We start from the raw sequence: 23,701 nt of genomic DNA, 5'->3' as shown, positions 1-23,701 counted from the left end.
TAGTTTACACAACTACAAAGACCGTGAGTGATTAATTGTATTAATTTAATGCCTTTAATTTATATAATCTATTCCAGCTCATCAACACACTCGAGAGTAAGACGGCTGACCCTGACGGAAACTTTGGAACTGGCGGTATAAATCTCTATGACAACTCTGGAGGAGTCCCTTGGGTGACAGGTGAGAAATCCTGAAGGTTCTATTTTTATTTCATTTTTATTTTTCATTTTTTTTCTGTTTCATCTATAGTTCTTTATTATTTTCGTTGCTGATTAATTTTTTTCTCTGCTTAATTTCTCTATTTTTCTTTATAAAGTTTTTTGCTTTTTCTTAGTTTCAACTCTAGATTATAACATTGTTTTTATTGTTCATTTTCCCTCCTCATATCGTAATTTTTCCCATCATTCAGTTTTTCCCCTTAGCTTGTCTATCACTACATCAACTGACTTCAGCTCATTCTCTGCATTCATTATTTTCTCACAATGCAGATCTTTATCATCGTTCCTCTTATTCACCATCCCCTTTTGAGTGCTCCTAGTTTTTGTTCAAATTTTCATATACAGTATTTCTTTCTTGCATATTATTTATGTGCTTTCTCATCCTTCAATTTAATCAAGTTTTACTTTATCTTATTTCTATATCCTCTAATTCACTGCAATTTTAGAGCCTTCACATAACCTCACTCTGGACCTCTTATTACTCCCAGTTGCGCTGAAATATCTCTTATCTTTCATTCTTTCACATAATTATCTTTGTTTTATCCTCTTTTTACTTAATTTTATTTCTTATATTTATCCTTCACTTTCTCACCAACACTTTCTTCTTTATCAGAAGTTATTTCCTTTTAACTCTAGTGGAGGTAGTGTATGATGATGATTTCGTATAAGTATCTTGGAGTAAATAAAATGGGTGTAGGCAAAATGAGATAATAGGAGAAGTAAGAAAGGTAGAAGGATGTGTGCAGAGGATTAGTAAGAGATTTTAGTTATCTTTGGGAGCCAAAGGGGAATGTATGAATGGATTCTTGAATTGCTGCCCTTTATGGAAGTATAATACAGATATACAAAATGCTCATGGGAGAAAAATGGTTGAAAGTATTTAGATTAGTTGTTTGCATGGTACATGTGGTTTAAGAAGTATTGATTGCCTGAGAAATTTAGAGATATATATGAGATATAAAAAGCTTAGCATAGAGTTGCAAAATGGTTAGCATTGAAAAAGGATGGATCAAAATATTATGATCATGGAAAAAATATGGATGGCAGTAGGTTAATTTAGAAGTGATAGGACCTAGAAGAGAGGTACACCTAAAAAGGGATGGGTAAATAGTGAGAAAGATGTATTTGAAAGGAAGGGCAGTGATATTCAGAAAGTGCAAGAGTGCTTGCGAGAAATTGCTTAATGGCAAAGTGTACAGGTTGCTTATTCTTTAAAAAACACATAACATGTTTTATCAATGCAATATGATGCAATGTTGCACTCAATACACGTAACATATGGGGTAATACAGTACATTATTACAATAATACATAACAGAGAATACCCCCAGAGAGTTAAGGACAATGACTATGGAATTAGGTTAGAAGAAATTATCACAGTACGAGCACATTCCATTGAGTCCTCCGATTTTATGAACAAGACACCATCCTCAGTCCACTCAACATCATCAGCATCATATAAAGGAGTACCACTTCCTCCTCTACATCCTTACCAATGCTGCAGATAGGCATCCACCCTTCAATGAAGGAGTGGACAAGTGAGGGGAATTTTGGTTTCTGTACAAGATAGCAACACACAAGCAATAATATATTTGCCATGTTACTAAACAAGTATTAAATACAGTAAAACAGTAGGATGTGACACAGTTCTGACGGAATGTATTCTGTAGGGTAAATTCTCTGTTGGTTTTTCTTAGTCTTTAGTTAGTGTTATGGAGTCCTTTTATTCTGTATTATGCTGTACAGTACTATAATTTGCGTTCCAAGGATCGCTGATGGTTTTTCTATCCATTGTTTTTCTTGATGACTATTATTACTATTCAATTAGTTCCTAAACTTTTTACCTCTCTGTTACTTTTTTCCAAGGGCCGTCATCGCCACTATTTTTAGTTGTACCGTACTCAATTCCTGCTTTTTTTTGTGAGTGAGATTTCACATTTTTTGGTTATTTCTGAATTTCTTTTTCAATCTAATTTTGACATTATTATGATGGCACATCATTGGCACACACAGACTATGATGATGAAGATTTCACTCTGGAGGGATCAGGACTGGTGGCCTACAAACCTTTCTATCCAAGTAAGTTCTCCATTGCTCAAGCCATAGGAAAAGAATTTTATCCAATTTCAATCGAGTCACGGATTTGAACGGGAGTGAGTTTTGTGTTACATCCAGACAAAACTGGAAGGTGGAAGTTTATTGCTGGTAATGACATGTATTAGAAAATTACCTAAGGCTGGTTTTATTTTGTTTTGTACTGTTTAAACTTGTAACCTTACATATTGTAGGTTGATGGGGCCACAGCATTATTGATTTTCATTGGATGAAGCATTATTTATAATTGTTTTGCTTAGTATTAGAATAAATTCCTCACTTTTACTGCCATCACATAAGTCTTTAAAAATATCAGCAACCTTTTTTTATATGAGTACAGTATATTAGAATATTGTATCTTGACATAGAAGCATTAATATTTAACAATATTATTGCATGTGATATGTTAAAAAGATTTCTATTTTATTACTACATTTATTGAATTTTTTTCAAATTTACGTATAAATTTGGTCTCTTGACAAAATTGAAGGTAAATTAAAAGAGGACTCCATCTACCTTTACCTGAACTTGGAGTATTTCAATAGTCGAAAATCGGCCGAAATTTTCAAAAAAATTTTCAGAAAAATTTTCAGCCTGAAAATCGGCCGAAATTTTCAAAACATTTTTCGGTTATACCTTTCATTTTGGTTCAATACTTCAGACTCCTCTTCTTTACAGAGGGTGGCTTGAGAGGATCTCCAGGTCCACCTGGGCCACCTGGCATACCTGGTATGGAAGGAACTCCTGGAAATCCTGGTATCCCAGGGCACCCAGGATTGCCTGGAAACAAAGGACCACCGGGAGTAAAGGTAATGTGAAGTAAAGGGGTGATAAAATAATTAGAGATTTTTCTTTTTTCTTTCTCTTTGATCTTTTGTAAACTTTAGTATCATTGGTATTACCTTTACTCATTCAACTTTTCCTTTCATTATTCATCAAATTTTGATTGTTCTTCAAAATTTAATTTCAGTATTGTATTCAACATAGATAAGTAACTTGATAATATATAGATTCTTTTTCATAGTCTGCTGAACTGCATAAAAACTACGTTTGCTTTGACATTGGAAGATAAGGCATTGTATATGTGTCAAATTAAACAACATTAAAATTCATGAAACCTGTTAAATAAAGTAGATTAATATATGCGGAATTTGCCTTAAATGATGTATTGTACAATTGTATAATAAGTACTGAGCAAAAATTAGATGAAAATGTCCACTTGGCAGTTAAAAGTTCAAGAATAAATTCATACTGTACAGTACCAGTTTTTTTTTATAGAATTACCTCCATAAATCATATCACCAAATGTCTTCACTACTACTTTTTGTTGTTTTCAGGGGTCAAAAGGTGAAAATGGATTACCAGGACTACCAGGTGAAATGGGACCGCAAGGCCCTCAGGGCTTGAAAGGAGACGTTGGTCCCAGGGGTCCTCCAGGCCCTATCACTACCATCATCCAACCTGATGGGACCAACATCACTGTCGTAAAGGTTAGCAATCTATAAGACACCAGACGTTACATTAACTCTCACTGAGACATCAATCGTTAAATGAAATTTAACTCGCTCTGAGACATCAATCGTTGAAGCAAGTTAACTCTTTCTGAGATATCAATTGTTGAACCAAGTTAACTCTCTTTCTGAGACATTAATTGCTGAACTAAGGTATCTCTTTGAGACTCCAGTTGTTGAACAAAGTTAATCCTCCGAGATATCAATCGTTGAACCAAATTGACTCTTTCTGAGACATCAATCGTTGACCCAAGTTAACTTGCTGTGACATAAATTATTGAACCAAGTTAACTCTGAGACATTGCTCATGAAACAAAACCAAAACAGCTCAGCTATCTATGGGATATGATTTACTAAACCAAGATAAAATCTGAGGTTAATTATATTAATGAACAACTGCTTCAAAAATAGTTATCTCGTAATTGTCTAACATAAATAAGAATTGGGAGTCATATTTGCTTCAAAGTTGACATGTCATCAATAGTATTTTATGAAGGAGATGATTTTCTGAAATATTATGATTTGTAGCAAAAATATACCTGGAATGTAAGTATTATTTTCTGTTTTATGACATACAGCACTAAGCTTAAGAAATGTAACTGAATTTTAAAAAGTTTTATAATGAGATTTTTGGTTATACAAGCATGTGTTAAAGAAATATTATCTAATATGCATAAATTCCTCCAAAATTTAACGCATCATGTTATAAAAAAGGTTGTCATTGTTCAGCTTGAGGTTTTACCTTAACAAGTGACATCTTACATGCATCTAGAGCTTTGAGTTTGTTAGCTTTGTCTAACCGCATTAAAATCTCATGCTTTGAAGCAGCAAGCAGAGAATTTAAAAGAATTCTTATATGATCATGTCTCTCCTGCTTGCATCCTCTATCACAGGTGTTCGCACCCACTTTCTCTGTGGCTAGAACTTTGGATGACTTGATATAAAATTAATGCTAATTGTAACACTAAATACACACCCACCACAGTAGCTAGATTGTTGATTTAGATGGGGTGTTTACATCTCTCTTGTCAGGGAAAGATGTGTTCGTAATTTCAGAGAACTTCTGAAATTCAGATTCTGGTGTTATATATTCATGCTATGTCAGATAGTCCTGAGACCATAAGGGGATACTGAAGTTTCCCAGAGATTTATGAGGATAGGAAATGGACTTTACTATTATATTGGTATTCCCAAATATCTTTGTTTTTCCTTACGTTGCTCCAACCCCACTCTATCTTTGTCTCTTTCTTTGTGTTTTCTATTCAGTCAGCCTCACAGAAATTTGTTGCAAAATTCACTAAATTATTTACTGTATTTACAAATTGCCAATATGGGATATGTCCTTCCCTACTTTTACTACTGTACTTACCCATCCAGCCTGTCCTTTGTATTAATTTGTCATCATGAAACTTTGGCAGGGCGTTAACATGTTGCAGACATTTTCATTAGTTTGTTTTCATTTTGTTCTGAAATACAGTACTAAGAACAGGACAAATATTCAAATAAAAAATTGTACTCAGAAATTTGCCTAATAGACTACTGTACTGTGAAAAGATGTGGCAAGTATATTATGTGATTTATGTGTCCCATTACTTTTATATTCCACTTAAGGATATTTATTAGCATTTTATTGTCAGGATATCCATCATCCCTAGGTAACTTGAATGTCAAATATTTTTTAACATTAAAATATGGAAAAATTGTTTGCGTGACAAGCATCAATGAGAAATTTTGATACTATATGCCAAGTCATTAGGAATCAGAAATTTCAATTTCAGTTGCTAATTTATTAATACTACATCTTTTGAGACTAAGTGACCATTTATCATTATCAGCCATCATTTCATGATTTCAAATTCTTCTTCAGTTAGGTCAATGGTAAAAAGGACATCATAAAGACCTGAAAGGCTTTGTGCTAATAGATTGATTTAAATCTCCGAGACATGATTTTATATTTTACAAGTTTTGATGGTTCAACTCTTCCTTACAATTCACAAACATTCTTCATTTCAAGTAATTCAGCCTCTGAAATTACTTAATTTGATTGCATTTGTTTATTAGATTCTTATTTCATCCTCCTTTGCATCTGCCATGTTTAGATAAGACAGTTTTAGTGTTGGGATAGCAGTGTTTTTTACTGTACAGTATTTATATTTTTTCATATAAAATCCCCAAAGACCCATTTATAAATCCAATTTTATGGTTCTCAAATTAACATGCAGAAATTGAAACCATACTAGGCATTCTACAGGAGTTTTTGATAAGTGATGTGATCTACATCCTTACTCTTTGGAATAGATATTGCCTCATGGTAAATTACAAGTTAAAAAGAAATCCAAATGAGTAGCCTTCTCCCCCTAGAGTAAAATGATTTAGCATTAGTTTATATCCTTTTATTCAATACAATATGGAAAACTGGAAACAAGTCCCATAATAACCTTTCATAAACTGCCAAAAATTGTTTTATGGCTATGCCTCATGAATCTTAGAAATAATTTTGGATGGCTTGGGAATTACATCATTACTAGCCGTTTAGAACTATAGATAAAGATTTAAACTAAATACTTTTTATATTATGCAAAAATTCAAATAGAATTAATGTGGTATCCCCTTAATCACCTACTCTTTCAAAAGGGTAAAATTCAAGAAAAATTATTAGGTGGTATATAACCTCTTGTGAAGAGTATTCTCAAATACAGATGTTGAGTTTACAGATTACATTCATCAGGTGTGTGTGTTTTGATAGCCACAATGACCTCTTAACTTCTCTATTTCTTTAAAATATTGGAATCTTGACATAAATTATTGTATAAATTCTCCTTACAAAACAGGATTAAAACAAATCTGGTTATTGTGCAATAGTGTAAGCAACAGCCTCTGTCTTCCAACTAGTGAGGGTTCATATCCAACCTAGAGAGGAAGGAATGTCTTTCATTTAGTAAAAGAGAATTTAAGAAGTCACAGTGACTACAGTACTGTATTACAATAGGTTCACTTATTACAACATCAGAAAACATACTTGTTAGAGCTCGAGAGACAGAGAAAGTGAGTGAGAGTGAGTCAGGAGAGAGAATGAAGGAGGGTACCCTTGAGAGTGCCTTCCTCACCTCATCCCATTGCAGGGCAGCAAAGGCGACCGTGGCAGGCGAGGCAAACGAGGCCGTCAAGGGCAACCAGGTCCACCAGGGACATTCGGTGACCTGGGCCTTCCTGGCTGGCCGGTAAGTTGTGCCATTGGTGCTATGTTGCACCACTGGTATCATGGGCCCATAATGGCTTCCATTTCCGTTCCCTTATGTTTGTCTCATGATTATGTGCAGTTACAACATTTCCACAGATACCTTTTGGAAATTGTGTACATTATACACCAAGACACCTGAAGATATTTTTCGCAATTCTAAATCTTTGAAATGAGACAGGTAACTTTGCTTTTTAGTTAAGGAGCCAAATTTTCTTAATGTCATCTTAATTATTCAACTAATGCATGTTTCTTGGATATGTAATGTTAGGGTACAAACATTAATTAATTCTAGTGCCAATATCATTCAGAGGGGAAAATGACATTTACTTACAATACAGTATTGTACAGTAGTACTTCAGTTTATGGGTTTAATTTATTCCAGGAATGAGCACTTAACCTAAAAGGCTATTATTCTGAAACAATTTTTGCCTTAGGAAATAAAGGAAATTTGCTTGATGTGTTTCATAAGGCCATAAATAAACAAATATAGACACCCATTTTTGAAGGTTTGTAATGGAATTTGATAAACAGATTATATCCCCTAACATCAAAAATTAATATAGATTAATAATTTTTAATAATAAAAAAAAAAAAAGATAAAGAAATATTGACTTTTTTAACTGAGGAAACTCATGGCTAGCAGGAGGAGGAGGAGGAGGATGAGGTGGTGGTGGTTACTGTTTGGAAGGAAAATCTTCCATAAGCATTTCTGGTAAACTATTGGGAGTTCTCTCTCTAGAACGTCAGTCAGTATTACCAACAGAATCACTTTATTTATGCTTTATGGACACTTGGTTGTCTTTTTTTTTTTTTACACACTTACATTTCATTTTGATAAGGAACCGGTCCAGAGACGATTGCTTTTGCCTTTTCTTTAAAAATCACATGAACACCGTGCGTGTGTAGCTTATGGTTACGGTCTGACTGATTTGTCTAGATCTTGTTACTACTTGTCTACAAAAAAAGCGGATACAGAAGGAAAAGTTTTGTTCAAAGACCAATATGGTGCTCATAAGCCGATTAGAATTTTTATGTCTTTAAACCAGTTTTCTTGCATTGAGTCACTTGTAAACTGAGGTATTGCTGTACAGGTACTATGAAACTTGAATGCTGGGAAGAGTTTAGTAATTTGGTGTAAGACCTGCTATCAGAATATAAAATATTCTGATGTATTATATGAAAAAGGCTTGAAATTACTGCTGTATAGTTCTTGAATAAAATCAGGCTGCTCTTAAACTTAATTTAAGTGGTAGTCATTATAAAAAATACCTGCCTAGAAGTTATGTAGACTAACCTGTTTATGGGGACAATTATAGGTAATGGTTTAAAAATTTGATTCTTTATAATTAATAGAATGTTTGTTTTTGTCTCTCTTGTAGAATGTCACTGAATTTGTAAGTACAAAATTGTGTTTGATGATTGCTGTGTATCGCTGGATATTTTTGTTTCATATCCACATGTATGAAATAAGTTCTCATGTGTTTGTGCTGTTCCTTCGTGTACATAAATGTACTGTTCAATATCTGTAGTAAAGTATAGCAGATAAGAGAAAAAAAAATGTGTCTAGTATGGACTATTCGGAAACTTGCAATTATTAGCTCACATAGATTTTAAACAACCTTCATACTCACATTTAAGAGCATCTAACTTGCATGAGAAAAGCAATTCAAGTCTTCTTACAGCATGCTCTATTATCAAGGGTTGATGCTTTGCTTCAAATTTTGCTGAATTTTACCTTAACCAAAAATCTTAACCCATTTTTTAAGAGGAATTATTTTTACACTTAATTATATTATCGTCTTTAGTATTAATCCTAAAATTTAGACATCTTTTAATGATACTTGTACTTTGCATTCCTTTAATTTCCTTCGTAGTCTAATCAATTTTTATTTTCTTAGGCTTCCATAGAATAAGTTATTAAAAATTTATACATTTAAAAATTAACTTGAATTAAAATGTTTAAACTTTTCAAATTCTCTGTTAACAGTTGCTGTTTTATTATTTTTTTTTATCAAAATTGTAATTTTATTTAAGTTTACCTTGTTTTATGCCATTTTTCTGAATTTATGTTAATCAAATTCCCATTTAATTCTGTATCCTTTTATTTAATAATTCAATTTATTATTTCATAGGTTCTATATTCAATCTATCAGTTTACAGTACTTTATTATATCTTAATTTCTTTATTTAACAAGTCAATTTCTTGAGCTTATTATTTCTCAATTTTCCTGAAGCAAACTTTTTTTATGCAGGGGCTCCCAGGGAGACCAGGTCCACCGGGTAATCCTGGCACCCCAGGGATAGGAATCAAAGGGGAACCTGGAGAACCTGGACCTCCAGGACCTCCGGCACCATCTACAGGAGGATTTTTTAATGGTATCCTTGTAAGTACAGAACCTCGATGCCTGTATTGAAAAAATTCTTTGGCTGATCTCTAATAGTCAGAGACAAATACCGTAGTAAGTGATAGAAAATAGTTTAATACTTCAATAATTATCAATTCTTTAATGGCCATGCAATTAATTAGTTTTATTCTTTTTTAATGGTATCCTTGTAAGTACAGATTCTCGATGCCTGTATTCTAAAAAATTTTTGGCTGATCTCTAAAAGTCGGAGACAAATACCGTACTAAGTGATAGAAAATAGTTTAATCCTTCAAGAATTATTATTTCTTTAATTACCACATAATTGATTAGTGTTGTTCATTTCCATTACCAAGTTCCTGGGCACTAGCAAGTAACTGCAATATTTTTTTTCACATCACTATAACAACCATAATATTTGAACTATAACATTCATTTTGGTATTGTTTTGTTTCTAAATGGCTATATTTTATGACAATAATCAGAATGGCAATAGAACATGTTTATCTATACTACATTTTGAGGTTTATGGGCAAAATGAAAATTATACTTATGCTTGAAAAAATATTCATTAAAAAAAAAAAAATTATACAGAAATAGATACTGTATGAATTTGAGAATTGTTGTAATTTGTTCCTGAATGAATTTTGTATAATGATCAAAGGCATATAACCTATTCTTATTAAAGTAAAGAGAAAAAGGCCGACTACGGCCTTTACTGCATGGACAGCCGATATGCAAGTTGATTCATTATTCCAGATCCATAGCAATGTACTGTAGTTCAGCTAAGGCTCTATGACTATAATAGAGCTATTTTTTGCTTAGACATAAAATTTGAATTTTTAAAGAAAATTTGAAAAAAATATCTATTTGGGAATGTATATTATATCCATCGGTTGTCTGGGGGTAAATACTTTCAGAACCTACTGTATATCATGTTCATCAGTCATCAGAGTTAATGGATGACGATTTCGTATATTTTTCCGTCTTTTCTTTTGATTGTTTGTAAACTAAACAAGATACATTTATCTTTGCATTTTAGTCTCAGGAAATATAAGTGAATCTTTAAAATTCATATAATGTTCTTTCCTAGCAGATACAAACTTCTGAGTTATTTATGTGGGTTTACTCCTAAGTTGATTTGTTTTGAAAAGAAAAAGTGCCTAACTGGCAACATTTTATGCTTACCAGCCATATCTTCACACTGGGTTAGACAGAAGTTGACTTATTCTCCTTGTGGTCGCTGTCATCGACGGTTTTCCCACTCTATGATCATGACCACGCTGGATTACAGAGTGCCCTTTTTCTTTCTCACTGCTTTCTCTTTTCGGTGTGCATTGTGAATAGGAGTGCTTTTTCATGTACTTTAATAGGTAATATGCAGTCTTGTTCAGGGTTTCATGGGTGCCCACGTGGAACCTTCATGAGCCAGGTTTAGGTAGATCCGCACCCATTATGCCTAAACTGCCGTGGTAAACAGTAACCTTTGGATTTACAGCGTGATTTTTACAGAGAGAGTCTGCCCTTTCAGTGGGAGGCATGTCGTTCCCGCCGCAAAAAGAAGGCTAAGAGAGATAGATCTTCCACTGCTTCCTTTCTCGACTGCAAGAAACTGAAGCCTCTTCATGCGACCCACGATCTCTCCCACTCCGATCCTTCTTTACCGTAGTTCCTTGTAAATCCGGTAACTGAAGATGATGATTATAATAAAATTTTTCAGATTAGTGAAACATTACTTGATGTTTTGTCGCCCGTTGTGCAGTGATCATGAATTTATTCCCGAGACTGATCCTTTGGCTTCGGCCCTAGTACAACTTGAACATGAGCCTCTACAACAGTGGTTCCCAACCTGGGGGAAATTTGAAGCTCCCGGGGGGGGAAATAATTACACTAACTACTAACTAAAACAAGCGGAAAATGTCCTCATAGTACGTGCGGCAATTTGTTGTTAGCCATTCAATTGTGATATGATTATATCAGTTCTCAAAGACATGATATTCAAGGGGAGAATTGGAGTGTCATGCCCATTTCTGAGGCAGGCGAGTGGACATGAGGGCTGGGCGGGGCATGAAGGGGGAAATCTGGACGGTTGAACTAAGTGCAGGGGGTAAATGACAGAAAAAAGGTTGGGAACCACTGCTCTACTAGTATCCTTAGTTCCAGATTATACTGATCTTAACAGATTACCATCTCCTACGAGTGTCCTCAGTGGTGAACACCATACCTTTATTTTAGATTTTCAGAACCAAGGAGATTTCTCTTATTTGGAGGATTCTCCAGTCAAAGTAATGAAAACCTCTCATTCCCAGACAATAACACCTTTTCATGTGGTGAATGATGTTACAGTATCTCTCCCCGTATGAAGGCTGCCCTCTTGGAAAGTGCATATTATTCATTGGCTTGTATGAGTTTGGTTTGCCTTTTACTCTGTCCTGTAAAAGCAGTCTGGTGATATCTTAAGAAAACTGCTCGTTGTCGACCGAAAATCTCCAATCTGTTCTTGATCACAGGTCGCACCAAAAAAATCTCAAAGAACACGATCTCCTTTTGGTTTTCTATAGGGCTTCTTGTTGCAGCACAACAAATAATCAAAGTAAAACTCTTGCAGGACAATTAACCTATCACCATATTGTCAGTTATCCTCTGCACGAAGAGTGTGAAAGGGGAATGCATGCTTTCATTCATTTCCTTTTTCGTCTTTCACTCTTCTGGGAGTAATTTCACTGAAGGAACTCATATGGAGTTAAGAATAATCAAACTCTTGTTTGTGACTGTATTAATAAGACAACTTTTACTAATGTATTCTAGATATACAGTAGTTCATAACAGAATATTCACTCTCATAGATCAGTGACTTGTGAATTGAGGCTGACATATTGATCTTGCTTCTTTGTGAGACAGTTTTGAATGTTATATACATTATATATATTTTGTGGTCTATCGTTAATTAAGGGCTAGATAGATGCCTGTCTAATGACAGAGACTTCCTCCCACCATTGGAAATTCCCTATATGAATGACTCAAAAGTTTGTATCTGCATAGGAACAAATTACAAATTTTTGATACAATTTGTATTTTTCCTGGCTATACAAATCTGAATCATTTATCCAAATTTCCTACCTCATCCACCCCTCAAGTCTGGAGCGTGCTAACCCAGCATGGATATATGGCTGGTAACCATACACTGTTGCTATTTAAGCACTTGTTCTTCTCTGGTCGTAGCAAAGGGACTTAGGAATAAACCAATATAAATGACAAAATATAAATTGTTTTAAAAAATTTTAGTTTCAAAGTGCACCGAATATAATAGATTATAATACCGTACTGTTCTTCTCACCAAACCAGCAGTGATTAGATGTAAATTAATTTTGTTGCAAAATCAAACCTTTCTTGGCTTTATTTACTGTAATTAATTTATTCATCTAAATAAAGTTTAAGACAGACAGAAGAATCAATTTCACACCGAATAGAAATTTTAATTTTATTAGTGATTGAAATAAAAATTAATATATGGGAATATATGGTTAGACGCTTAGATTGATTATCTTCTAAATGTTTTATCTAAAGGGTGGCAGCAGTTCAGGTGACTTGAGATCCTCGAAACCCGGCCCACCAGGTTTGATGGGTCCCGTTGGACCACCGGGTCCTCCTGGCCCTCCTGGACCTCCTGGGTTGCCTGCTCAACCTCTTAGGGCATTAGATGGAGAGATGTTCATCCCTGTACCTGGTCCAGCAGGACCACCTGGTCCACCTGTAAGTTATTTAAGTTGTAAGATTTACTTCAAAACTCTCTTGTAAGCTGATTTTTTTCAACTTTAAGTGAGGTGGTGTCATAAATGCGGGACTTTATATCTGATCCATTTTTATTTTCCCTGTGTGAAGTTTAAAACTTCTTGCCCAAAAGCTGGTTCAACCCTCCTCTCTCTCTTGTGCACACACACACACACATATAATCCCCCCCCCCCCCCGAGTATCCTGTAGCATTCTCACCCAAAGGCTTGAAGTCAAAATAATAGTAGAGTATACTAATTTCAACATGTTTACTTTTTTCTAAATTTGAAATACTGTGTATTTTAAGGAAATGTAGTTTTGCATTTTTACAAATCTAAAATTCATCAAAAGTTATTTAAAATTCCTGAAAACTCCTACACTATTACTATGCTCATACATTAATGTAGTATTTTGAGAGTGTGAGTTACTAATTAAAATTGATTTAGATATTACTCAATATTGATAAAGGATTTTGGGTCATTATAAAGGATATAATGGTATATTCACTTGTTAATTTTATTAATTGTAACACAGGGTCCCCCTGGTGCACCTGGGTTATCCATTGAAGGCCCTGAAGGACCACCAGGAACTCCTGGGACACCTGGTAGGGGCTACCCTGGAAAACCAGGACCACCGGGCGAACCAGGTTCCAGCGTACCTGGTCCAAGAGGTATGCTTATTATTATCGTACTCACAGTTTTTGCTCCTGGTAAAACGGCATAAGAATTCATATCTAAAGTAGTTTTCGAAGTTCAGAGACGCCAGCATTATCTCAGTGCCGTTCTTCATTCTGTCGCAATATTAAAAGTTTTTAAATGAAATTGAGCAACTGCTTCTTTATTTCATTTGGACATTATAACACATAACAGACACAACTCACAAGTTTGTGGCACTGAAAAACTGGCAGAATTTTTATGCCTCTTTATTTCATGTCATTTAGAAGTCTTAAGATCAAGGAAAAGTCTTAATCTTCTGAATGAAATAGAAGTCTGTTTAGATTACAAATACAAAAACTAACATAAGTAGCTATATACCGTGTCAGGATTTTTATAAAAATCGGAGATTAGATGTTAATCTGTTCAAAATACTTTGCGATCCAATTGATTTTAAAGTAGTTAATATTTGTTCCCGAGTACAAACTTGTGAGCGTCAAAAATATCCATTGTCACTAAAAGTTTTAAATTCTATGCCACATGATTTTCTGGAGCTAACCCTTAAGTTTTATTTGGCTTTCTTTGCATGCAATCTCAGGAAACCTTGGAGGCATTGCAGAACTACGCCGATGGATCTCTGGAAAGCCCAGGAATAGAGGTGCCACAGCTGCTCTTATGTTTCCTTCCATTTAAAATATTTTGGTCTTGTCACTGTCTGTCCATCCTAGTAACTAGATTCTGTAATGTACTGTCACCTTTTTCCAGTGTAATGCAGTAGTAGTTTATTGCTCGTAATATTTTTTGCCACATACTCATATTCTGTCTCCTGAATTTTCCCTCTTATAAGCGGATCTGCCAATTCTCTTACTGTTATAATCATGTCAAAGTGGACAAGACATTCAACTCGGTCATTCCATTGCCATTATTTTTATCTATACAACTTCCTGTCATTCTTCAATCATCCCCCTCTCTGCATAAAGAGTAGTACTGTTAGTGTTACCTCATGCTGTGAACTGTAGGCAATAGTTACGGATCTTTGTTTCATAACTTGACCCCAGGCTCCACTTGTTTTATATCCTTATACTTAGCCTTCGATCCTGGTGTCCAACCTATTGTAACTTTTACCAAATAGTGCAGCTGTACGATCTCCCTTGTTGCTCTTGGGTGCTGAGTGGCCTCACAGGCGCCACTGTACTCCAGAATCATATAATTCAATCTTCCCTTGTATTCAACAACCCAAAGGATTTTTCTCCTCTGACTTTCCTCATGATGATTGTTGTCAACCACCTTTTGCTCCTTAGAACTGTCCTTGTGTTGATTAGGACAATCTTGAATCGGATTGTGCTCATGCTTTTATGAGTAGCTTGTAAGAGATACTTGTCCTCCTTCCCCTAAATATTCTTTGGGTTCCTCACTAGTGTACCCATGGATTAGTGTTACATACCATGAGTTTGCTATTTTTTTTTCCCTGGTCCTCTTTTGTACGTCTCTTTACCTTTATCTTTTTGGGCTTGAATTATGATCACCCATTTTTTTTATTGGCATATTTTTTTTTAATGACAATCTTTGTATCCATTTCTTTTCAATACAGGTATTTTTATTTTTCTTCCTATTACCCTCAATTTCTTCACCCCCATTTAATACCAGCCTGATTATAACTTTTCTAGGCTCCTAAAATATTGTTTTGTAGAATTGCTTTAAATTTGTTATTTTGTTTCATTTTGGTGTTTTGACATCCATTGCACTTGCAGTTTTCTATAGATTTCTCTTCTTTGTTAAGAAACCAGTGGGGTTTTTTTTACTAGAAAAGCATCTATCATATTTGTGCTACCCAGCATTACTTGTTCTTCAGTTTGTCAAACCTTTATTATTTTCCCTTCTACGCTGTTTTGCAAGCTTGTCTGCATGTATCTTGTAGCCATGTATGCTTGATATATAATTTATTGTTACTCTTGGTCCATGTTTCCCATTATTAGATTAGTGCTAATTCATTTGATCACAAAAGCTTCATATTAGAAATGTCTTACAACACTGGGCTCAGAGCTGATCTATTATCCACTCTAGGTTTCATATATGGTCATTCACCACAAATTGTCACTTGAGAACCCCTAAGATTTGCCACCCACAGAACCCTTAAGGTTGGCGAACCATATGTTTTAAGAGGTCTGTACATCAAGAGAATTATAAAATATGTTATTTTCATTAGTAAAATAAATTTTTGAATATACTTACCCGATAATCATGTAGCTGTCAACTCCGTTGCCCGACAGAAATCTACGGACGGGATACGCCAGCGATCGCTATACAAGAGGGGGGTGTACTCACCAGCGCCATCTGTGGTCAGGTACTGCAGTACTTCTTGTCAACACCACCTCAATTTTTCCTCGGTCCACTGGTTCTCTATGGGGAGGAAGGGTGGGTCAATTAAATCATGATTATCGGGTAAGTATATTCAAAAATTTATTTTACTAATGAAAATAACATTTTTCAATATTAATCTTACCCGATAATCATGTAGCTGATTCACACCCAGGGGGGTGGGTGAAAACCAGTGTACATGTTAATCAAGAAGCTAAGTATCCCGTATTTCATATTATCAGTTATTCAAAATAACAAATGAAATTATAAGTACCTGGTAAGGAAGTCGACTTGAACCATTACTCTGCCTTTAATAAGTACGTCTTCCTTACTGAGCGCAGCGGTCCTCTTAGGAGGCTGAACAACTCTAAGGTGCTGAAGTATAAAGGGCTGCAACCCCTACTAAAGGACCTCAACACAACCTCTAACCTAGGCGCTTCTCAAGAAAGAATTGACCACCCGCCAAATCAACAAGGATGCGGAAGGCTTCTTAGCCCACCGTAACAACCCAAAACAACAATAAAAGCATTCAAGAGAAAGGTTAAAAAAAGGTTATGGGATTAAGGGAATGTAGTGGTTGAGTCCTCACCTACTACTGCACTCGCTGCTACGAATGGTCCCAGGGTGTAGCAGTTCTCGTAAAGAGACTGGACATCTTTGAGATAGAATGATGCAAACACTGACTTGCTCCTCCAATAGGTTGCATCCATAATACTCTGCAGAGAACGGTTCTGTTTGAAGGCCACTGAAGTAGCCACAGCTCTCACTTCGTGTGTCCTTACCTTCAGCAAAGCAAGGTCTTCATCCTTCATGTGAGAATGAGCTTCTCTAATCAGAAGCCTTATGTAATAAGAAACTGCGTTCTTGGACATAGGCATCGAAGGTTTCTTAATGGCACACCATAAGGCCTCTGATTGCCCTCGTATAGGCTTTGACCTTTTAAGATAGTACTTTAGAGCTCTGACAGGGCAAAGAACTCTCTCTAGTTCGTTACCCACAATGTTGGAAAGGCTAGGAATTTCGAACGATCTAGGCCAAGGACGTGAAGGAAGTTCATTTTTTGCCAAAAAACCGAGCTGTAAGGAACATGTAGCTGTTTCAGATGTGAATCCTATGTTCCTGCTGAAGGCGTGAACCTCACTAACTCTTTTGGCTGTTGCAAGGCAGACGAGGAAAAGAGTTTTGAGAGTAAGGTCTTTGAAAGAGGCTGACTGGAGAGGTTCAAATCTAGGTGACATAAGGAACCTTAGGACTACGTCTAGATTCCAGCCTGGAGTGGACAAGCGACGTTCTTTAGAGGTCTCAAAAGACCTAAGGATGTCCTGTAGATCTTTGTTGGAGGAAAGATCCAAGCCTCTGTGGCGGAAAACTGCTGCCAACATACTTCTGTACCCCTTGATCGTAGGAGCCGAAAGAGATCTAACATTCCTAAGATGTAACAGGAAGTCAGCAACTTGGGTTACAGAGGTACTGGTAGAGGAAACTGCATTGGCTCTGCACCAGCTTCGGAAGACTTCCCACTTGGATTGATAGACTCTGCGAGTGGATATCCTCCTTGCTCTGGCAATCGCTCTGGCTGCCTCCTTCGAAAAGCCTCTAGCTCTAGAGAGTCTTTCGATAGTCTGAAGGCAGTCAGACGAAGAGCGTGGAGGCTTGGGTGTACCTTGTTTACGTGAGGTTGACATAGAAGGTCCACTCTTAGAGGGAGAGTCCTGGGAACGTCGACCAGCCATTGCAGTACCTCTGTGAACCATTCTCTTGCAGGCCAAAGGGGAGCAACCAGCGTCAGCCGTGTCCCTTCGTGAGAGACGAACTTCTGAAGAACCCTGTTGATGATCTTGAACGGCGGGAATGCATACAGGTCGAGGTGGGACCAATCCAGCAGAAAAGCATCCACGTGAACTGCTGCCGGGTCTGGGATCGGGGAACAGTACAATGGGAGCCTCTTGGTCATCGAAGTAGGGAACAGATCTATCGTTGGCTGACCCCACAAGGCCCAAAGCCTGTTGCACACGTTCTTGTGAAGGGTCCATTCTGTGGGGATGACTTGACCCTTCCTGCTGAGGCGATCTGCCGAGACATTCATATTGCCCTGAATGAATCTCGTTACCAGCGTGAGCTTTCGACTTCTTGACCAAATGAGGAGGTCCCTTGCTATCTCGAACAGCTTCCTCGAATGAGTCCCTCCCTGCTTGGAGATGTACGCCAAGGCTGTGGTGTTGTCGGAGTTCACCTCCACCACCTTGTTTAGCAGGAGGGACTTGAAGTTCATTAAGGCCAGATGTACTGCCAACAACTCCTTGCAATTGATGTGAAGCATTTCCTGTTCCTTGTTCCATGTCCCCGAGCATTCCTGTCTGTCCAAGGTCGCGCCCCAGCCCGAGTCTGATGCGTCCGAGTAGAGATGAAGATCGGGGGTCTGAACAGCTAAAGAGAGACCCTCCTTGAGAAGGATGTTGCTCTTCCACCACATTAGAGTAGTCCTCATCTCTTTGGTAACAGGAATAGAGACCGCCTCGAGCGTCATATCCTTGTCCCAGTGAGCTGCTAGATGGTACTGAAGGGGGCGGAGGTGGAGTCTCCCTAACTCGGTGAACAGGGCTAACGATGACAGAGTCCCTGTTAGACTCATCCACTGTCTCACCGAGCATCTGTTCTTCTTCAGCATGCTCAGGATGCACTCTAGGGCTTGGTTGATTCTTGGGGCCGACGGAAAAGCCCGAAAAGCCTGACTCTGAATCTCCATTCCCAGGTAAACGATGGTTTGGGAAGGAACAAGCTGGGACTTCTCTAAATTGACCAATAGACCCAGTTCTTTGGTCAAATCCAAAGTCCATCTGAGACTCTCCAGACAGCGACGACTTGTGGGGGCTCTTAAAAGCCAGTCGTCTAAATAAAGGGAGGCTCTGATGTCCGCCAAGTGAAGGAATTTCGCAATATTCCTCATCAGTCGCGTAAACACCAGAGGTGCCGTGCTTAGGCCAAAACACAGGGCTTGGAATTGGTACACAACCTCTCCAAAGACGAATCTCAGAAAAGGTTGGGAGTCTGGATGGATGGGAACGTGAAAGTAGGCGTCTTTCAGATCCAACGAGACCATCCAGTCCTCCTGCCTGACCGCTGCTAGGACCGACTTCGTCGTCTCCATAGTGAACGTCTGCTTGGTGACATAAGCATTGAGCGCACTGACGTCCAGCACCGGTCTCCAACCTCCTGTCTTCTTGGCCACCAGGAAGAGACGGTTGTAAAAGCCCGGGGATTGATGATCCCGGACTATCACCACTGCCTCCTTCTGTAACAGGAGCGACACCTCCTGATGTAACGCTAGCCTCTTGTCCTTTTCCTTGTAGTTGGGAGAGAGGTTGATGGGAGAAGTGGTCAGAGGGGGATTGCGGCAGAACGGAATTCTGTAACCCTCCCTTAGCCACTTGACAGACTGAGCGTCTGCACCTCTTCTTTCCCAGGCTTGCCAGAAGGTCTTGAGTCTGGCTCCTACAGCTGTCTGGAGAGGAGGAGAGTCAATGCTTGCTTTTCGTGGACTTGGCACCTTTCTTGGACCTGCCCCTGTGACCGTCTGGGCGGGTACTTCCTCGGCTGGGGGCTCTGCCACGAAAGGGCGGAATAAATCTGGTAGCAGGTGTATCAGCCACTGGGGTGCGGTAAGTTCTCGGTACTGAAGGTACAACCTTAGCCTTACGTGCTGAAGAGGCCACGAGGTCATGCGTATCCTTCTGTATAAGAGCCGCAGCCATCTCTGATTAGATCCTCAGGAAACAGGAACTTGGAGAGAGGAGCAAACAGTAACTGTGACCTCTGGCAAGAGGTGATCCCAGTAGAAAGGAAGGAGCAAAGTTGTTCCCTTTTCTTGAGGACTCCCGAGACAAAAATAGAAGCAAGTTCGCCAGAACCATCGCGAATTGCTTTGTCCATACAGGACATGATCAGCATGGCCGAGTCTTTGTCAGAAGGGGCAGTCTTCTTGCTCAAGGCCCCCAGGCACCAGTTGAGGAAATTAAAAATTTCAAAGGCGCGAAAGACTCCCTTCAAGAAGTGGTCCAGATCAGAAAAGGTCCAGCAGACCTTAGAGCGTCTCATAGCCGACCGACGGGGAGAGTCAACCAAACTTGAGAAGTCAGCCTGGGCAGAGGCAGGGATCGCCAAGCCTGGTTCCTCTCCCGTGGCATACCAGACGCCCGACTTAGAAGTCAGCTTAGGAGGAGGAAACATAAAAGACGTCCTTCCCAGTTGCTGCTTGGACTGCAACCAATCCCCTAAAATTCTCAAAGCTCTCTTTGATGATCTAGCGAAGACAAGCTTAGTGTAGGCAGACTTAATAGGCTGCATGCCTAGAGAAAACTCGGATGGAGGAGAACGAGGGGTAGCAGAAACAAAGTGTTCAGGGTATAACTCTCTGAACAGCGTCAGGACCTTACGAAAGTCAATGGAGGGTGGCAACGACTTGGGTTCCTCCACATCAGAAGAAGGATCATCCAGGTGAGCAGCTTCATCCTCAGAAACCTCATCACCTGAGGGTTGAGAAGCGAGAGGTAACGATAAAGCGGTATGCTGAATGGTTGAATCCTGAAGAACGGGTGCATGCGCACTTGCGGATTCATCATCAAGTCTCTGCTGAAGAGGATGAGGGCTGGTAATGACAAAGTCATGAGGCTGGGATGAAGGAGGTTCTGCGGGGGTCTGAGGAGCAAGTGAGGTGAGAAGCGAATGCTGTAAGGCATGAGGCTCATGCTGCATAGACTGCGGTTCATGTTGAATGGGAAGAGGCTCATGCTGCGAAGAATGCGGTTGCTGCATGCGTTGAGGTGGCTGCCTCATAGCATGAGGTTCCTGCCTCAAGAGTTGCGCCTGCCTCAAGGGTTGAGGAGGTGGCTGCGCAGAGAGAGGCTCTTGCCTCAAGAGTTGAGGTTCTTGCCTCAAGAGTTGAGGTTCTTGCCTCAAGAGTTGAGGTTCTTGCCTCAAGAGTTGAGGTGCTTGCCTCGAGAGTTGAGGTTCTCGCCTCAAGAGTTGAGGTTCTCGCCTCAAGAGTTGAGGTTCTCGCCTCAAGAGTTGAGGTTCTTGCCTCAAGAGTTGAGGTGGCTGCCGCAAGAGTTGAGGTTGCTGCCTCAAGGATGGTGGAGGTTGCCGCAACGCAAGAGGTTGCTGCCTCGAGGATGGAGGAGGTTGTCGCAACGCATGAGGCTCCTGCCTCAAGGGTAGAGGAGGTTGCTGCAAAGCATAAGGCTCCTGCCTCAAGTGTTGAGGAGGTTGCCGCATAGCAAGAGGCTCCTGCCTCAAGGAAAGTGGAGGTTGCTGCACAGCGCTGGTATCTGGCAACTCCCAATGCGGCAGCTCACGCATGGAGGCAGGTTGAGGAACCTCAACATCATACGTCTGGCAGGGTGGACTGCGCAGAGGTGGAGGAGCGCTCGCAGGAGGAGGTGTGCTAACCTTCTCTGCCTGAAACTCCTGCATCAACACCGCAAGCTGCGACTGCATAGTCTGCAGCATAGCCAACTTGGGATCAACAGAAGTTGGGGCAGAGGCCTGTTGAGGCATCGCTTTACCTCTCTTAGGAGGCGTGCAGCCATCAGATGACTGCGGCGAGTCCGAACTAGCCCAGTGGCTACATCTGGGCTGTTGGACTCGCTCGGTCTGGACCCTACGCTTAAGAGGCCTTGAGACCTGGGTCCAGCGTTTCCTCCCGGAAACTTCTTCCGCAGACGAGGAAATTAAGGGCTCAATCGTCTGAGAGTGGAAGTGACGATCTCTATAAGATACGCCCGCAACCACTGAGGATACTACTGTGCGCCGATCAAGGCCTGCCGAACCCTTTTGCCCTTCGACATTGCTTCTCCCCTGGGCTTGGGAGCTTGCAAGAGGTCCCGGACTGGGAGGACGACTGGCACGCACAGAAGTATCCTCATGCGCAACACTGACACTGACACTAGGCACAGCACTGGCACTACCACTTCCCACTGCACTTTTCACTTTAAGTTCCTTGACATCTGCCAAGAGAAATTTGTGGTCACTCACTACAGACTCCACCTTATCACCTAAAGCCTGAATGGCACGTAACACATCCGACATATCAGGCTGAGCACTAGTAATAGGTTCGGGGGTCACCACTACAGGGGAAGGAAAAGGTTGAGGATCATGGGGGGAGGAATAAACCAAAGAGCGAGAAGAACTCCTCCTAACTCTCTCCCTCTCTAACTTAGCCGTATACTTGAGGAATTCATTAAAATCGAATTCCGAAAGCCCGGCACATTCCTCACATCGATCTTCCAACTGACAGGATTTTCCCCTACAGTCGGAACAAACGGTGTGAGGATCAACCGAGGCCTTCGGAAGACGCCTATTACAAGTCCTAACACTACATCGTCTTTGTCTAGGAGCTTGAGAATGGTCGGACATCTTGAATTAGAGAACAGTCAAGGGGGGTTTCCAAATTAAAGCAAAGATCGTTATACCATTAATCAAAATCAATCCAAAAGCTATCTAAGCTAAGGGAAAAGCTTCCTGTATAGCGAAAGCTAAATTTCAGAGCAATACTTCACCAAAACCGTGAACAAAGACTCCAAAATCAAGAGCGTATCCATGTAGGTCTTGCCGGCGGCACGACAGAGGAAAAATTGAGGTGGTGTTGACAAGAAGTACTGCAGTACCTGACCACAGATGGCGCTGGTGAGTACACCCCCCTCTTGTATAGCGATCGCTGGCGTATCCCGTCCGTAGATTTCTGTCGGGCAACGGAGTTGACAGCTACATGATTATCGGGTAAGATTAATATTGAAAATTAGATATTTCAAGAAGCCAAGAAATAAATAATTTAATTCATGTCCTCCTAGGATATGAAAAGTTAGAATTTAATGGTTTTATAACAGAAAAGTTTTTTTTATATATAGCTAACATATTACAGTTGTCATAATTACAAGATTTAAAATTCTTGGAAAGGATTCTGGAACAACTTTTGCAATGTGTGGTGAACCCATATAAGAGCCCTATATCTGCTGTAATCCATCTGAATTTTCAGTACTATGAAGACATTCATAAACATCTACTATTATTCAATAAACTATGAAGTATAACCTGTACTTTCTTTTATGAATAGCAAGCACTCCTGTTAGTGGAATCCATTCTCTTTAATCTTTAATAATAACCAAATCCAACTTCTTTTTTTTTTTACATTTTTTCAGGAACAATGTAAATTTTTCACCAAATTTTTTCCCCTTTAAACCAAATATTATAGATAACGGTTCTCACTTGAAGATATTGATTATATTATTGATAGTCTCATCGCAACATCAAGTGTACAGTGAAAATCTCATTTGCTGAAAAGTGTAATTATTATTTGTTACAACAGGTCGCGCTGGTGGAGATGGCAACGAAAGAGCCTTTACTGTAGTCCCAGGAGCCATTACTTTTCCTACGAGACAGGATATGCTAAAGGTAAGTTTATGGATTAATTAATAGAGAGAGAGAGAGCTCTGGCATT

General features: G+C 38.9%; 1 protein-coding gene across 5 annotated transcripts in view; it reads left to right on the top strand.

Moving 5' to 3' along the window:
• The window catches only part of LOC137642384 (collagen alpha-1(XVIII) chain-like), an 82,766-nt gene that overhangs the window by 25,056 nt on the left and 34,009 nt on the right, over positions 1-23,701 (top strand). For 2 of the 5 annotated variants that reach the window (XM_068374892.1, XM_068374896.1), the window contains 10 exons: positions 78-180; positions 2,232-2,297; positions 2,991-3,121; positions 3,650-3,802; positions 6,946-7,044; positions 9,317-9,448; positions 12,995-13,180; positions 13,733-13,868; positions 14,450-14,509; positions 23,570-23,655. In XM_068374892.1, the coding sequence (XP_068230993.1) occupies positions 78-180; positions 2,232-2,297; positions 2,991-3,121; positions 3,650-3,802; positions 6,946-7,044; positions 9,317-9,448; positions 12,995-13,180; positions 13,733-13,868; positions 14,450-14,509; positions 23,570-23,655 (1,152 nt within the window). The remainder of the gene's footprint in view (positions 1-77; positions 181-2,231; positions 2,298-2,990; positions 3,122-3,649; positions 3,803-6,945; positions 7,045-9,316; positions 9,449-12,994; positions 13,181-13,732; positions 13,869-14,449; positions 14,510-23,569; positions 23,656-23,701) is intronic. The other 3 variants (XM_068374894.1, XM_068374895.1, XM_068374893.1) reach the window with 3 other exon arrangements.

This window comes from Palaemon carinicauda, chromosome 6, assembly GCF_036898095.1.
Source record: "Palaemon carinicauda isolate YSFRI2023 chromosome 6, ASM3689809v2, whole genome shotgun sequence".
In the NCBI taxonomy this organism is placed as follows: domain Eukaryota; kingdom Metazoa; phylum Arthropoda; class Malacostraca; order Decapoda; family Palaemonidae; genus Palaemon; species Palaemon carinicauda.
This window is presented reverse-complemented; position numbering and strand designations above follow the sequence as displayed.